This window comes from Osmerus mordax, chromosome 17, assembly GCF_038355195.1.
Source record: "Osmerus mordax isolate fOsmMor3 chromosome 17, fOsmMor3.pri, whole genome shotgun sequence".
NCBI lineage: Eukaryota > Metazoa > Chordata > Actinopteri > Osmeriformes > Osmeridae > Osmerus > Osmerus mordax.
In genome coordinates this window covers 3,448,378-3,463,749 of record NC_090066.1, presented here as the reverse complement: position 1 = coordinate 3,463,749, position 15,372 = coordinate 3,448,378, and the positions used below count along the sequence as shown (strand labels likewise).

At 48.2% G+C, this 15,372-nt stretch overlaps 2 protein-coding genes across 2 annotated transcripts; both read left to right on the top strand.

The window, feature by feature from the left end:
* Positions 1–4,024: 4,024 nt before the first annotated feature.
* twf1b (twinfilin actin-binding protein 1b) lies at positions 4,025–10,463 on the top strand. The gene is made up of 9 exons (XM_067254294.1): positions 4,025–4,138; positions 4,890–4,967; positions 5,620–5,798; positions 6,360–6,455; positions 6,538–6,642; positions 7,956–8,081; positions 8,180–8,330; positions 8,503–8,624; positions 9,180–10,463. Exons 1-9 carry the CDS (start codon positions 4,114–4,116, stop codon positions 9,345–9,347), a joined length of 1,050 nt encoding a protein of 349 aa, XP_067110395.1. The 5' UTR covers positions 4,025–4,113; the 3' UTR covers positions 9,348–10,463.
* Positions 10,464–10,592: 129 nt separating this feature from the next.
* On the top strand, positions 10,593–14,247 carry pus7l (pseudouridine synthase 7 like). The gene is made up of 9 exons (XM_067254530.1): positions 10,593–10,634; positions 10,954–11,876; positions 12,008–12,167; positions 12,350–12,548; positions 12,714–12,812; positions 12,924–13,005; positions 13,081–13,373; positions 13,482–13,535; positions 13,759–14,247. The coding sequence occupies exons 2-9, from the start codon at positions 10,979–10,981 to the stop codon at positions 14,128–14,130; spliced, it is 2,157 nt and encodes a 718-aa protein (XP_067110631.1). The 5' UTR covers positions 10,593–10,634; positions 10,954–10,978; the 3' UTR covers positions 14,131–14,247.
* Positions 14,248–15,372: the final 1,125 nt, after the last annotated feature.

The following is a 15,372-nucleotide window of genomic DNA, read 5'->3' as shown; positions in this document are numbered from 1 at the left end:
ACAGACGACTGAAGGGAGCCGGTCTCTTCAGTTTACTGGTCTCCAGGAATCCAACTTGAGATCGACCATCGTTTCTAGCCAGAGCTTGCTAGGTTGGGAGCTACTCTGTGAAGATTCTATGTGATAGTGTCATCGTTGCGTGTTTTGTAGAGGAGATGGGATTGTGTTACGGGCCTGGATGTGAAGTTGTCACTTCATGGTCTTGTTCATGGGAAACAGAGGAGCTGTGAGTTAGATGATTTTATGTGAACACACACCCTCTCATCTGAGACTCACCCTCTCATCTGAACACTCACCCTCTCATCAGAGCACACCCTGTCATCTGAACACTCCAGGCTGCACATGGGATCATTCTTTCACAGTGACTAATGTTAGTCTGAGCTCAGTGTGTGTGTGTGTGTGTGTGCCAGTGTGCATGTGCTGTCTTGTTCTTTGAGGAAAACAATCAAAGTCACTTCAGATGTCTGGCACAAAAGAAAAAATACATACAATGATTTGTCTCATCCCGTTTACCATTGATAATAATCAAATGGATGACTGAACGGCAGACGGTGACGTTTGCGTGTGTGTGTGTAATGAGGGAGTCATAGTAGTCCATCTGTCAGGGATTTAGCAGCAGACAACGCCAGTTAAAGTGTCAACCAGATGGATGTGGGTAAACTTACTGGTTTTTGTCTTCTTCTGTAGTGATAAAAACAAGAGGCATCCCTCCATCTCACCATCCCTTCATCTCACCATCCCTCCATCTCACCATCCCTCCATCTCACCATCCCTCCATCTCTTCTGCTCACGTCCTGGCATGTTTCAGACAGAGCAGAGTGGATCATGGGATTGTTTTCCTGTAAGTCTAGTGAAGGTGTGAGGAGTCTGGCAGCAGGAGAGAGCAGTAGGGAAAGAAGGAGAACAGAGGAGCCACGAAATAGGAGTGAATAGAGAGAGGGAGGAGCCCAGAGAGAGGAGCTTCAAATGAGGAGAAAGAGAGATGCAGGGAGAGGAACAGAAAGAGAAGGTGATAGCAAATAAGAGAGGAGCCAGCAGATGAGGAGGAGGTGATGAAGAGGAGCAGAGAGAGATAAGGAAGAGGTGATGGAGAGGAGCAGAGAGAGATGAGGAGGAAGTGATGGAGAGGAGCAGAGAGAGAGAGAGATGAGGAGGAGGTGATGGAGAGGAGCAGAGAGAGATAAGGAGGAGGTGATGGAGAGGAGCAGAGAGAGAGAGAGAGATAAGGAGGAGGTGATGGAGAGGAGCAGAGAGAGAGATGAGGAGGAGGTGACGGAGAGGAGCAGAGAGAGAGAGATAAGGAGGAGGTGATGGAGAGGAGCAGAGAGAGAGAGAGATGAGGAGGAGGTGATGGAGAGGAGCAGAGAGAGAGATGAGGAGGTGATGGAGAGGAGCAGAGAGAGAGATAAGGAGGAGGTGATGGAGAGGAGCAGAGAGAGAGAGATATGGAGGAGGTGATGGAGAGGAGCAGAGAAAGAGTGGGACGGTGTGTGGGGCTGGGAGACCGCAGTCTGTTTGGCAGGAAGTCTGTGACATTGAGGCAACATTGAGGCAGTGACAGCTGAATGCATCCATCTCTTTAGTGCATGATGCATTCAGTGTAATTATTATTATTGCTACAAACTCATCTCCCAGATGTTCAGCTATGAGCCCCTCTCTCTTTTCCAGAGCCATTCTATCCCTCCGCCCCACCTCGTCTCTCCCCCTCCCTCACATTCTTTCTCTTTTTCAGTAACCCACCCTCTCTCATTCTTCTCAGTCCCTCCCTCCCTCTATCCCATTTCCACAGTGACTCTACCTTCTTCCTTCCACTCCTCCACCCCTCCCCCTATCCTCCCATATCTCTCCATCTCCACCATCTCCACCTGTGTGTGGTTAAGCCCCCCAGCCCTCCCTCCCTCCTGCTAATCAGTGTAAATGTTTCATTAGAGGATATTGTTACCATAGCACCACGTTGGTCTGTTCCGGTATTTTCTCTGAATAGGCTGATTCTTATTCAGCAGAGGAGCGTCTGGGTGGAATCAACCCAGTTCCTGGTGAGATGTTGCCACCTAGAGGCTGAACCCGTCATTCACAGTCAGTTATAAAGCAGAAAGAGAGCCATGGACAGTTATAAGGCCTTATGGTGGTAGTGGAGGAAATACATGATTAGTGCTGTGAAGAGTGTTGAAGTCACATAATAGCAGGGGTCTGGATGTTTTATTCATGGGAAAAAACTATATGAATTATTAAACAGCTGTAAAGATTCTTTTTGGTACACATATTTTGCAGTAAATTCGGTACTGGTGCGTGTGTGTGTTAGTGTCGGTGTGTATGTGTGTATGTTTTGGGCTTTTTTTTTATTGAGTCAGACCACGTTTTATGGTTATTTATCCAGCTCTGTTTGTCTAAAAACAGGCTGGGTGGCCTGGGCTTCACAAGCAGCACAGCTGGACCCAGACAGAACCAGACAGACCCAGACAGAACCAGACAGAACCAGACAGACCCAGACAGACTAAGACAGAACCAGACAGAACCAGACAGACCCAGACAGAACCAGACAGACCTAGACAGAACCAGACAGAACCAGACAGACCCAGACAGACTAAGACAGAACCAGACAGAACCAGACAGACCTAGACAGAACCAGACAGACCCAGACAGACCCAGACAGAACCAGACAGACCCAGACAGACTAAGACAGAACCAGACAGAACCAGACAGACCTAGACAGAACCAGACAGACCCAGACAGAACCAGACAGAACCAGACAGACCCAGACAGATCCAGACAGAACCAGACAGACCTAGACAGACTAAGACAGAACCAGACAGAACCAGACAGATCCAGACAGAACCAGACAGACCTAGACAGACTAAGACAGAACCAGACAGAACCAGACAGATCCAGACAGAACCAGACAGACCTAGACAGACTAAGACAGAACCAGACAGATCCAGACAGAACCAGACACAGACAGAAACAGTTGCTTGTCAGATGTAGCTTTAGGGGGCTCTCAGGCCTTGAGAGCCCAAACCCTCCACATTTCTCATGTTTTTTCTGTTGTGTTCTCGTCCTCTGATCCTCTGACAGGACAGGGAAGGCCCGTCTGAGGGTTCCACCACCAGCTGCTGGGTGTGGCTCTACTGTGCAAACAATTAAACAGAAATGGGTTATATAAACAGATTAATTATTACTTAGTACTGTATGCTCTGAGACAAAGTTATTTACAACTAATTGTTGTATGGAGTGCACACTGTGTACACACACCCTGTCAAAGAGACTCCACTCAAACATCACTGTTCACACACCCTAGAATGAAAGGCATGGCAGTCCAGGTTTAGCTCTGGAGTTGGGTGTGCTCTGGGAAACTGCCACAGTCAAGGAGGGAGGCCGAGTACCCACTCATATCTACAGGCTCACAGCCAGGGAGGCTGAGAGACACGCAGGCAGTTATAGCACCGCTCGGCTTGCTGAGCGACTGATAAGCAGACAGGCAGACAGGCAGAAAGACAGAGAGGTAGGCAGGCAGACCGAGAGAGGGGTTCGGAAGGGGGAAGAGTCAGCAAAGAGACGGACAGTCAGACAGACATCTAAGGAGTCCGAGAGACAGACATGCCAGAAGTCAGGCAGACAGACAGACATGCTAGTCAGGCAGGGATGCAGCCTGCCTCGAGAGGGCTATTATACAGCAGACTACACCACAGCTTTGGGCGTTGTTTTACTAACCTACTAATCAAGCTGCTCCTGGTGTGCTGCAGTCCCCGCCACATCATTTCCTTCTCACACGGCACATGTGTTTTTAGTTTACCTCCACCCACTCTCCTCTCCACTTCTCTCCCCTCAACCCCCTCGCCCCCTCCCTCATATACTCTCCCTGTCCTCTCCCACTGAACAACAAATAATATTACACAATAATTAAATTAGTTTATAAAGAGAGTAGAGGTGCTGCATTACTGTCGCATTCCCAAGAACTGACCAATTGCGCGCGCGTGCCCGCTACACCACAATGTTACCACGACGTAATGACATCACGGCCGCAGCTCTGATTCCTGTAGTCCAGTTCCTTCTTCCTAGTTCGTCACACTGCTTGTTTCTTCCACCGGCCAGCAGAACGGAGACGCGAAGACTACAATGTCTCATCAAACGGGCATACAAGGTAAATGTTCAGCATTTAATATACCCTGTTGCCACACACCACTGGAAGATAACACACGATCGGCTTCCAAGAAACACGGCCAGGGGATTATGGCAACTGCAAACCTGTTGTTTCGTTATGCATCAGCGACAATATTGCCCCGGTGTTCTGTATCGGGATAGCCGCGGTGCTCTGGCGAAGGAGAGGAATTCATGACAAGTGTATCCAGCGATGCGCTGTCTACTAACATAGTCCTAATATGGTTAGACGACTCAGCCTAGATTCATATTTCTATTCACAAGCGGTAGCCTATGCTTTTGCCAGGAAGCGATGATCTCTTTAAAGCGGTCAGATACTAAGTTTCAAAGATCCTTTGCACTGTAACAACCGGCTGTCTTCTCACCGACGCGTGAAATAAATCTCGGTTGTGATTGTTGAGATTTTGGTGGTGAGATACGTTGACATAGTCGAACAATTTGTTTAAGTAAATGGTGATTAGAAACATGTCAACAATTAAAAAAAAAAAAACAGTAGCCTAAAGCAAAAGTATTTGAGGCCAAGAGAAGGGTTGGCCTGTGCACTTGACATTGTCCTTTAATTACCATATGGATAGTATAGTGTTGTTGGCTTGATTTAGTAAACACTACCCAATATACCAATATTTTTTGTTATGTGAGTGTAGGAATTATGCCATTTATAAATGTATTATATAGCTTTTTGTTGCCAATGTCAAGAGTTACTTGTCTAACCCAGTCCCTGTCCATGTCTCCAGCGGCGGGGGAGGTGAGGGAGATATTCGCCAAGGCCAGGAACGGTGGCTTGCGTCTCATCAAGGTGGTCATAGAGAATGGTAAGAACTGACCAGACAGCAATGATCCCCTACTCCTTGCAGCAGGAATGTCTTCATCAGATAAGATGAGGGGTGGAAAGAGTGTTCAGAGGTTCCAGGCTGGGAGGAACCACCTCTGACACCCTCTGATCTTCACCTGTCTGCTCCACCTGACCTAACCTGACCTTCACCTGTCTGCTCCACCTGACCTAACCTGACCTTCACCTGTCTGCTCCGCCTGACCTAACCTGACCTTCACCTGTCTGCTCCACCTGACCTAACCTGACCTTCACCTGTCTGCTCCACCTGACCTAACCTGACATTCACCTGTCTGCTCCACCTGACCTAACCTGACCTTCACCTGTCTGCTCCACCTGACCTAACCTGACCTTCACCTGTCTGCTCCACCTGACCTAACCTGACCTTCACCTGTCTGCTCCACCTGACCTAACCTGACCTTCACCTGTCTGCTCCACCTGACCTAACCTGACCTTCACCTGTCTGCTCCACCTGACCAAACCAGCTTGTGTGTCCCAGCCCTGAGTGTGTGTCCCAGCCCTGAGCACCTGTGTTTGTCCTTAAACGTTAACACCTGTGTGTGTGTGTGTGTGTCCTGACCCTGAACACCTGTGTGTGTGTCCTAACCCTGAACATGTTTGTGTGTGTGTTCCAGAGCAGCTAGTGCTGGGCGGCACCAGGCCAGTAAGCCAGAAGTGGGACCAGGAGTACGACAGCCACGTCCTGCCTCTTCTGGATGACCTGCTGCCCTGCTACCTCCTCTACCGCCTGGACTCCACCAACAACCAAGGCTACGAGTGGATCTTCCTGGCCTGGTCCCCCGACCACTCACCGGTCTGTATACTCACCGCTGGCTAAGGGGGGGAGCAGGGCAGTGGGTGGGTTTGGAGTGAATGTTATTGAGATGTTTTTGAATATTCAGACAGAGTGACTGAGATTTTATACATACATGTTATAGGTACCTTGGTCTGTTTGTCAGTTTCCTTCCAGTCACATCTGGTCTATTGTTGACAAACTTGTTAGGCTAAAGTTATTATCAGGTGTGTTTGGGTGTGGGTTTGTGTGTGCGCACGTGTATCTGTGAGAGGGAGATACAGAGACAGATAAAAGCTTGAGGTCTGTGACACTGTGGATTGCCTGTCTAGCAGAAGAGCTGCCCCTTTGTGGTGCTAAATAGAATTATTTGCAAGTCTAATGATCCATTTAGGTTTTCAACGGTAAACAGAAGACGCTGTCTCTCTCCTGGCAGGAGTCAATAAACATGGCTTCCTACCAAGCACACCAGCCAAACTTGCTCCGTGTGTCTGGCTCTAGTCTGCCACTGCTAGCTTATCATTTTTCCTTGTTAGGATAGGCAGATTGTCAATGACTAAAATATGTTTTTTCTTCTCCTAGGTGCGTCAGAAGATGTTGTATGCTGCCACTAGAGCCACACTGAAGAAAGAGTTTGGTGGTGGACACATCAAAGATGAGATCTTTGGAACAACTAAGGTTAGTTGAAGCCGTTTTGCTGGATGGGATTCCTCTGTGGTCCTTCCCAGGTAGACCCCCTCACGCTGCTGTCTCTCCCCAGGATGAAGTGTCCCTCAGCGGGTACAGAAAGTACCAAGTCTCCCAGGCGGCTCCACTCCCTCTGACCGCTGCTGAGGAGGAACTAAGACAGATCAAACTAAACGAGGTACACACACACACAATTAAGCAGACCTTGCAGACGTTGAAAACAAAGACCCAGCCTGACGCATTAGTCCACAGTCCGACAGTCCAGTCAATACTGACAGATCAATACTGTTGATTGGGCTCGTCCAGACCAAACAGCCAGACCACTGTCCTGGATCCTGCTCCGCCTGCCCTCGGCTGGACCATGTCACAGGGTTCACTGTTTGTGACAGATGAGAGGATGGGTTGTCACGGTGACCAGCTATCTACAGGCCAACACTAGACTCTGCCCCAGCCCCTCTGCTGCTCTGTCAGTCCAACACTACAAACTTACACCCTGCATGTCCCACCACCAGGCAGCACTTAGAGTAACACACATTGTGGGATTGATCAAATTGGACGGAAATCTCCCTTTTCCCCAAATACTTTACAGGCACACATCTGAACAGCAAACACATGTTGTTCTTACATGCAACAACATTTTTCCATAAAAGGAGATGGCCTGTGTCCAGCTGCAGAGAGCAAGCCCACCAATAGTATCCCACCAGGAAGCTGAGTTTCACATCACATGCATCTCTATGTCTGTGGTTGCGGTTAGGGCTGTGTGGCCAGATAATACAACACTAATCTACATGTTGGAGGCCGCAGGAAAGAAGCTTTCGCATTTGACTTTATTCATTTGCTGAGAGACGGTGCTTATTAAGTAGATGGATGAGAGGATGCAAACCCCAATCCTCTAGGTTACAACCAGAGAGAGCATGTCACCCGCCCACTGCAATCTCCCTTCATAAATCTTCCAGCGACATGACATGTGCGGCAGAGCCAGGCATGAGCAATGAATGTAACAGGCATCATTAATCCATCATATTCTACAGATATTATTCAGGCCTGATTAAGAGGTTTATAATCTTCCTCAGGTTGGTGATTGCTTGCTGCACTGCTACAACTGTCTGTGGCGCTGCAAGTGCTGTTTGCATCAGTAGTGGTTTTTGATCTGCTTATGTAGGAAAATCAAGTGTGTTTCATGCAAAGTTTCACACAGGGGTTTACCCTAGGTGAGAGACTTCCTTCTTCCAAATTAATCAACTGCCTCTTTGTTTGAGTTGAACTGTCGCATGACTGATTTTGTTTACACTGGATTATAATTCCTTCTCTCTCCCTCTCACACACACATTGTCTCTCTTTCTCTGTGTCCCTCTCTTCCTTCTCTCCCCCTTTACCCTCTCTCTCTCTCTCTCTCTCTCTCTCTCTCTCTCTCTCTCTCTGTCCGCCTCTCTCTCGGTCCATCTCTCTCTCTGTGTGTCTCTCTCTCTGTCACTCTGTCCATCTTTGTAGGTGCAGACAGACATTGGTGTGGACACCAAACAGCAGACTTTGACAGGAGTGGCATTCCCTATGCAGAGAGATGCTATCCAGGCTATGGAGCAGTTCAGAGACAAAAGAATCAACTATGTTCAGCTGGTCAGTGAATGGCTGAAATAAGTGTGTATGTGGGTGTGGTGCTTTTCTGTGGCATATCATCATCAACATCTTCATGTTCATCTTTCCCCTACCCCCAGGAGATAGACTTCAGGAATGAGTCTATCAAGTTGTCCAGCACTGCACCAACAGAGCTGAAGGAGCTACCCAAGAGGATTCCCAAGGACGCGGCACGCTACCACTTCTTCCTGTACAAACACAACCATGAGGGGGACTACCTGGAGTCCACTGGTGGGCCTCCGCTACCCTGCAAGGGGAGCTCTGATGGAAGGGGAAGAGAGTACTGAGACTGCTACGAATGGGGATATATATTTATGATCATTGTCTCTGTGTGCAATTGCAGAAGAGCCTAATTGCTCTATTACTCATATGGCATGTGTGTGCTTGTGTGTGTGTTCTCCAGTCTTCATCTACTCCATGCCGGGCTATAAGTGCAGCATCAAGGAGAGGATGCTGTACTCCAGCTGTAAAAACCCTCTGGTTGACACAGTGGAGAACAACTTACGCGTACACATAGCCAAGAAGGTAGGACTGCTTTTGTTAATGGATGTGCTGTAAATCAAACAGATCTTTCGAAAGGGCTGGCCATGTCAAGTGAAGATGCAAAGAAGTACTTCTCTGTCCTCTCACCTTGTCATCCACCATACTGATATCCCAGGTAGCGTTAATGCCATGTTGTAGGATTGATATGTGGTTGGGACGCTGCATATAACAGTACAGTATGAATCAGTGAATATTACATATTAGCGGTGGGGGGAAAAATCGATTCACATTTGAATTGCGATTCAGTCTTCTAGCAATTCACATGGATTCACAAATGTAAAACATCTTTTTTTTTTCAAATGTTTTTTTTTGGGGGAAAACTATTTTTGGGGATTTTTCTTTATAGAAAAAAAAGATTTATAATCGATTTGTGACCCCAAGAATGTAGTATTCACTGTACCCCAAGAATCGATTTGAATCGAATCGTGAGGTACCAAAAGATCCCCCCCCCCCATTACATACAGAGCCAGCTTTGACAAGGAACAGCGCAGTAGTGTGTGTCGGAGCTGTAACAACTGACCTGTGTTCCTGGGGCAGATGGAGATAGACAACGGCGACGACCTGACAGGAGACTTCCTGTATGAGGAGGTCCACCCGAAGCAGCACGCCCACAAGCAGGCCTTCGCCAAGCCCAGGGGCCCGCCGGGGAAGAAGGGAGGACGCAGGATCACACGGGCTCCTGGGAAAGGAGACGCGGACGAGTGACCTCGAGCCTGAAACACCCCTCCTTGTAATTCCAAAATGGAACGGTCCACAAAGTAGTTATTTTAACAACCCCCTTGTTGTGAATTATTTCCTTAACACTCCTTTAACTCTTTAGACATCCAGGTAGACTGAACTATGCACTCAGACCAGATACTAAAAGCCATATTAACACTCCGCCCCAAGATTTGTAGCATGTCCAACAGTAGGCTTCTCAGTAGTGTGTGTCCATGGCTGCATGCACGGGAATGTAGAGCTAGAAGGCAGTGAAACAAGGACTTCCCCCTATAGAAGACCCCTTGTTTATAGCCTGTTGGTAGACTATTAGATGAAGCCATATGTATGCGAAGCCTAATGCTTTTATACTGTTTGACGTGTGTATGGAGCGTGTTTATACAAGCCTAGTTTAATTTTAATATAGAGTATATGAATCTTTCATTCAGTATATTTGTAAAAGGAACAGGGATCAGCTAGAAATCTGTTTTAGTGGTGCTGTAGAGAGCATCCTGTGATTATATTTAGCATTCTTTTACTTAAGAATGAAATCATAGAGAAGCTATTTTTCTATGCTTGTAATATTCTGTGTGTGTTAGTGAGGGTGTTTCCTTCTTAGCTGTCACAGCCTGAAGGTAAAGAAATGGCTGGGATTCAGCCTATTGTTTAGCCAAACAAATTTAGTTTGAGAGAGTCCCAGATCAGGTGTAACTACATTTCACATTGGAGGACCATCCCATAATATGCAATGCATTTGACCCACAGCAGTGCAGCACCTTTTCTACTTGATAACGTCACGTGCATGTGTTGTAAGGAAGGAGATACAAGCATTGGGTCAGGTACGATCCCTCACAATATCGTTTGAGTTTAGGATGTGATGTAATCATATATCTGTGCTTTGGGTCAACTTGACCCTGGACTGTGCATGCGTAGTAGTTACGCACATAGTAAGGGAATTGGATGACATTCCCCGGTCTTCGTTGATGTGAACCACTGTTACCCAAACTACCTGTAGAGGGCGTTTCATTGTGAAACTATCGTTCTTTAAACTATCATCATGTCTCAAATTATGTTTTTTCTATGGATCAAATGTCAAAAAAAGTGAAGGATAATAAACTATTTAAATCACAACCACATATTTTGGTTCATTTATATATGAATAGTTTACAGAGTTGCTTTAGGTTACATCGTGTCTATTAATGTAGGAACCGCATTGGCCCTTTAAGATCTTCCATAGTCACATGACGCGGAAGCATGAACCCATAAGAGCCGCATGTGTTTGTTTATTAGATGAAGGTAAGAATGAACCGCTAGTTTCGTGCGTTTACAGTGCAGGAAAACAGTATGTGTAGGTTATAGTGAGTGAAAAAGTATGACTTAAAGCTGACGCAATATAAATACTTACTTCTGTTAAACAGAACGTAATGCCAATATACCATCAAGTAGCTACTGTACAATTAATAACAACAGTAAAAACTAACAGAAGTTGTTAATATAATGTTAATCTGGTCACATCAATTACATAATTATGTCTTTTTACTACATTTCAGGACACTTGCCTTCATTTATTTATGTGCATATGCAGTGTAATGTATTGTGTGTATCTTTCTCTCAGAGGTCAGCTTAGTAATGAGATAACGATGGAAGATGACCCCCTAGCTGCGAGCGTGCCTGTCCTCGACAGCTTCATATCAGACCACGACGGTTTCTTTGGGACCATTAAAAACTGCTCCAGAGACTTTGTGGTCACTGAGATAGACATCGACGGACACGTGGTGACTGAAGACAGCAGCTCCGTCGTCTCTCAGCCAGGTGTATGTTGCGACACCAAGGAGAGGACAGCCCAAGCTCCGTCTAAGAGGAGAGAGAGTGCTTCCTCTGCATGTAGACCCAGCCTCACTCAGGACTGCTCCATCCCAGGAGTTGAGCCTACAGACACAGCAGCTGGTAAGCAGCATGATGTCCTCCCTCTCAGAGGAGAGAGTTTGGACCTGAGCTTAGTCTTGGGCCAGTCCACTCAGGCAGAGTTGGAGAAGTTTGTCACCACATTCAGAAACGGACAAAAGGTGCTCGCCAAGCAAGAGCTAACTCTGGGATCTTTCCCAGATAAACTCCAGCGGGCCAATGTGCACCGCGCAGTACGACATCATTTCCCATTTTTGATGACGGTGACCAGCCAATCAGAAATCAGAGTGAAGGAGGATCCTGACTACAAAGAGCTGTCAGGATTAGTTAGTGAGGAGGACGCAGAGAACTTCTTTAGGTTCCTGGATGCCAAGGTCCCGGGGACGACGTATACCTTCAGACCTGAGGACAGGAAGCAGAACAGGACGGCAGTGCATCACTTCCTGAGCCGTAGGTTCGGCAAGCTGGTGGAAACTAAAAGCTTTAGCCAACAGGGGGTGACAAAGAGCTCCAGTGAGAAAAAAGAGAGCAGCCAGCGGGGAGAGACCAGGATCTCTGTGAGGCTGAGAGAACGAGGAAAGACCACCAAGAGGAGTGCTGGAGAACGTAGAGAAGAGCAGGAGGTCTACACTGGTGAGACAACCTGACATAGTGGTGATAGAAAAAAAACTTGATAGAAAAACCCTAGAAAACTCTTTCCACAACCTTCATTTCTATGCTCTGTTCTCTGTATGTGTGATTCCTGTGTGTGTGTCCTCCTGCAGCCTTTACTCTGCGTAAGGAGAACGTGGAGACCCTGGAGGCCATCAGCCTCATGGCGGCAGCGCTGGACGTCGTGCCCTCAGACTTCACCTACGCTGGCATCAAGGACAAGAGGGCCATCACCCACCAGGGCATGGTGGTCAAGAAGGTGTCAGCTCAGAGGTAACACACCCACCAGACACAGTCAGCTGCCTGTTTACAGATGCTCTATGGTAATGTTGGACTACACGGTCTAAATGATGCCAATGTAACGCGGCCCAAAACGACAGGGAGTGGGGGATTTGAAGCTCTTCTATCACTGAGATATCCCTTCATAACTATGGCGTGTGTGTGTGTGCTGCCAGGCTGATGGAGAAGGCACCAGACTTGGAGAGGAGAGGTCTGGTTCTGTCCCGGGTCCGCTGGGCCTCCGGGCCGCTGAGCCTGGGGCGTCTGCAGGGGAACCACTTTGACCTGGTGGTGCGAGATCTGAGACCACACCCGTGTCACGGCTCCCAGAAGGACCTGGCTGCTCTGGTGCAGGAAGCTGTGGACAACGTCAAGGTGACCAACTCACATCCTCCAAGATGGTTCTCAACAGGGCCTCCTTGAATCCATCATGTCCTCCTTCCTTGTGGACCCGTGGGAGTTTGAGGAGGCTTCAGTCAGTCTGTCTGTATGTGAGCGTGACGATCAGATACTTAGTAACTGCTGCGGTGCTTCCTGCAGACCAGAGGATTCGTGAATTACTACGGCCCTCAGAGGTTTGGCAGTGCCCAGACTGTCCAATCAGATGAGGTCGGACTGGCTCTGCTCAAAGAGGACATGGTACTGTCTGATTACGACCTACACCTAGCCCTGCATACATGCATATCTGCTCAATGAGACATACCAGATCTACATTTTGACTTGGAGTGTGTGTGTGTGTGTGTGTGAGAGGTGTTGGCAGTGCGATTGTTCTTCACCCCAGAGGAAGGCGATGACCCTCAGAACCAGGCGAAAAGACTCTTCCTCCAGACTGGTGAGTAAATCAACACCTGCCACAGCAGACTGGAATCAACAGTGTCTTATCCTCTCCTCTCTCTGTGGTGCCCAGGTGATGCCAAGGCCAGCTTGGCGCTGATGCCCATGTCCAAGCCACGGGAGCGCATCATGCTGCGGGCGCTGCACCGCTACGGGACGGGCCCCGAGGGCTGTGCCCGCGCCTGGCTCGCTCTGCCCCATGGCATGAGGGTGTTTTACCCCCACGCTTACTGCAGCCGGGTGTGGAACCATGCGGTGGCTCACAGGCTGGCCATGCTGGGGCACAAGCCCAGGCAGGGTGACCTGGTCTGGGTACATGGTGATACAGGGGGACTGGAGACCCTGGAGGAAGCAAACCAGTCTCAGGTAACCAACGACGCTCACACAGTATGAAAGGCTGATAATATTGCTGTAGGACTTGAGTGGAGCTCACTCCTCCACTTCCAACCTGAATCCTGTCTACTGCTCCTGCAGATCCATGTGGTCACCAGAGAAGAGGAGGAGCAGGGGGTCTACTCACTAGCTCAGGTGGGTGTGTGTTCAGTTTGGAACGCTTAATTTTGCACTTTGGGACGGTACTGGGACAGTGAGTAAAAAAGTTAAGTTGCGAGTCCTGCCTGGCTGGCTGTATTGGTTAATACATTTGTGGCGGTAAATTTGTTATTGTGGCGGGCCGCCACAAATAAATCAATGTGTGGGAAACGCTGATGTCTGGAAATGCCCTTAGTAGCTGTCCTGATGTGTGTTTCAGGTGGTTCTGCCCATGCCAGGCAACAGTGTCCAGTACCCAGAGAGCACCCTGGGGGCGTGGTACCAGGCCAGGCTGGCGCAGGACGGACTGCAGAACTGCCGTTTCAGAATCACCAGCCTCAAACTGAACCTCCCTGGCTGCCATCGCCCCCTGCTGGCCCTCCCAAGCAATCTGACCTTCAGCCTGCAGGTCCTGGGTCGGGGGGCTGGGAGGAGAGGGGGAGGAGGAGAGGAGTGCCAGCTAGAGGATGATGCAGCATCACCCAAGCCACAGAACGACACAGACACGGCCTGTCTGAATCTGACCTTTGACCTTGACACTTCCTGTTACGCCACCGTCTGCCTGAGAGAGCTCATGAAGCATGATCTCTGAGCTGATTTGGTTCAACTGTTGCCTAGGCGATTGAAACTGCGTGTGTGTCAAAGGTACATTTCCTTTTTTGTGTTATGGCATCCTCTGTCTGTGATTCTAATAAAACAAACTGTCAAATGCCTGCTGAATTATTCCAGTTAGAACAGTTTTAGTTTAGATAGGAGTTTAGGTTCTAGTAAAACAACCCAGTGGACACTAGATGGAGACAAGGTACCATCAGCAGATATATGGCCTGTCTTAGCTGAAGGATGATACGATTATGTCAAAATATCTCACTTTTTTCTGTGTGTGATTCACCAGCGAGGGGGATATTTAAGTCAAACTATTAAATGATGGCATTCTGTGGAGTTCACCTCAAACTGTGCCTTTGGGTGACGTAGGGAAATCTGAATCATTTTCAGACAGGCCTCATCCTGTAGTTGAATTATCATTTAAAATGTAGATTGATCCCGTATTTAAATAGCTGTATACACTCTGCTCTCATCCCACCATCCAGCCTCACCTAACATCCTCCATTCCTCTCCACTGATGAGCCGCGATGTGATTTCACCCAAGGATAGCAGAGCCATCAGACACAAACCGCAACATTGAAGCTCAGCTAAGCCCCTGGTAGGATCTACTGAAATCTGAGGAAATTGTCTTCAGATGACTCGTTAATGTGGAACCTAGCCGTGTGAGAACTAGCTATACTGTTAGGTTTGACTGTGTGGAGACTAGTTAGACTTTGGCTCACACTGTAAAACGACTAATTTGAGCCCTGGTCTTGTCAGGTCTTTTGGGTGTATGTGCAGACACAGACATGGTTGAGTGACTTTGGCCGAGTGCACTTCCCTTCCAGACGACCCAGAGTCAATGTTGACCCACTTAGGCGTTAAACATGACAAGTTTCTTCCATCTCTCCCTCGGTTGGAGAGATGGCCCGACGCATGCATGGAGAGGGAGGGAGAGGCAGGAAGACTAATGAAAAACATTGCGTCGAAGGGAGGTCTTTCTGCTCGAGCAGCCTTGCTAAGTGTGACTGGGAGCCATGTCAGCCTCATGTAGTTCTGAAGCTCAGCAGCTCAGCAGAAGGACACATCTTCAGGACAAGGAGGAGAGAGGAGACAACTACATTTAGTCATTTAGCAGACGCTCTTTTCCAGAGCGACTTACAGTAAGTACAGGGACATTCCCCCCTAGGCAAGTAGGGTGAAGTGCCTTGCCCAAGGACACAACGCCATTTTGCACGGCCGGTAATCGAAC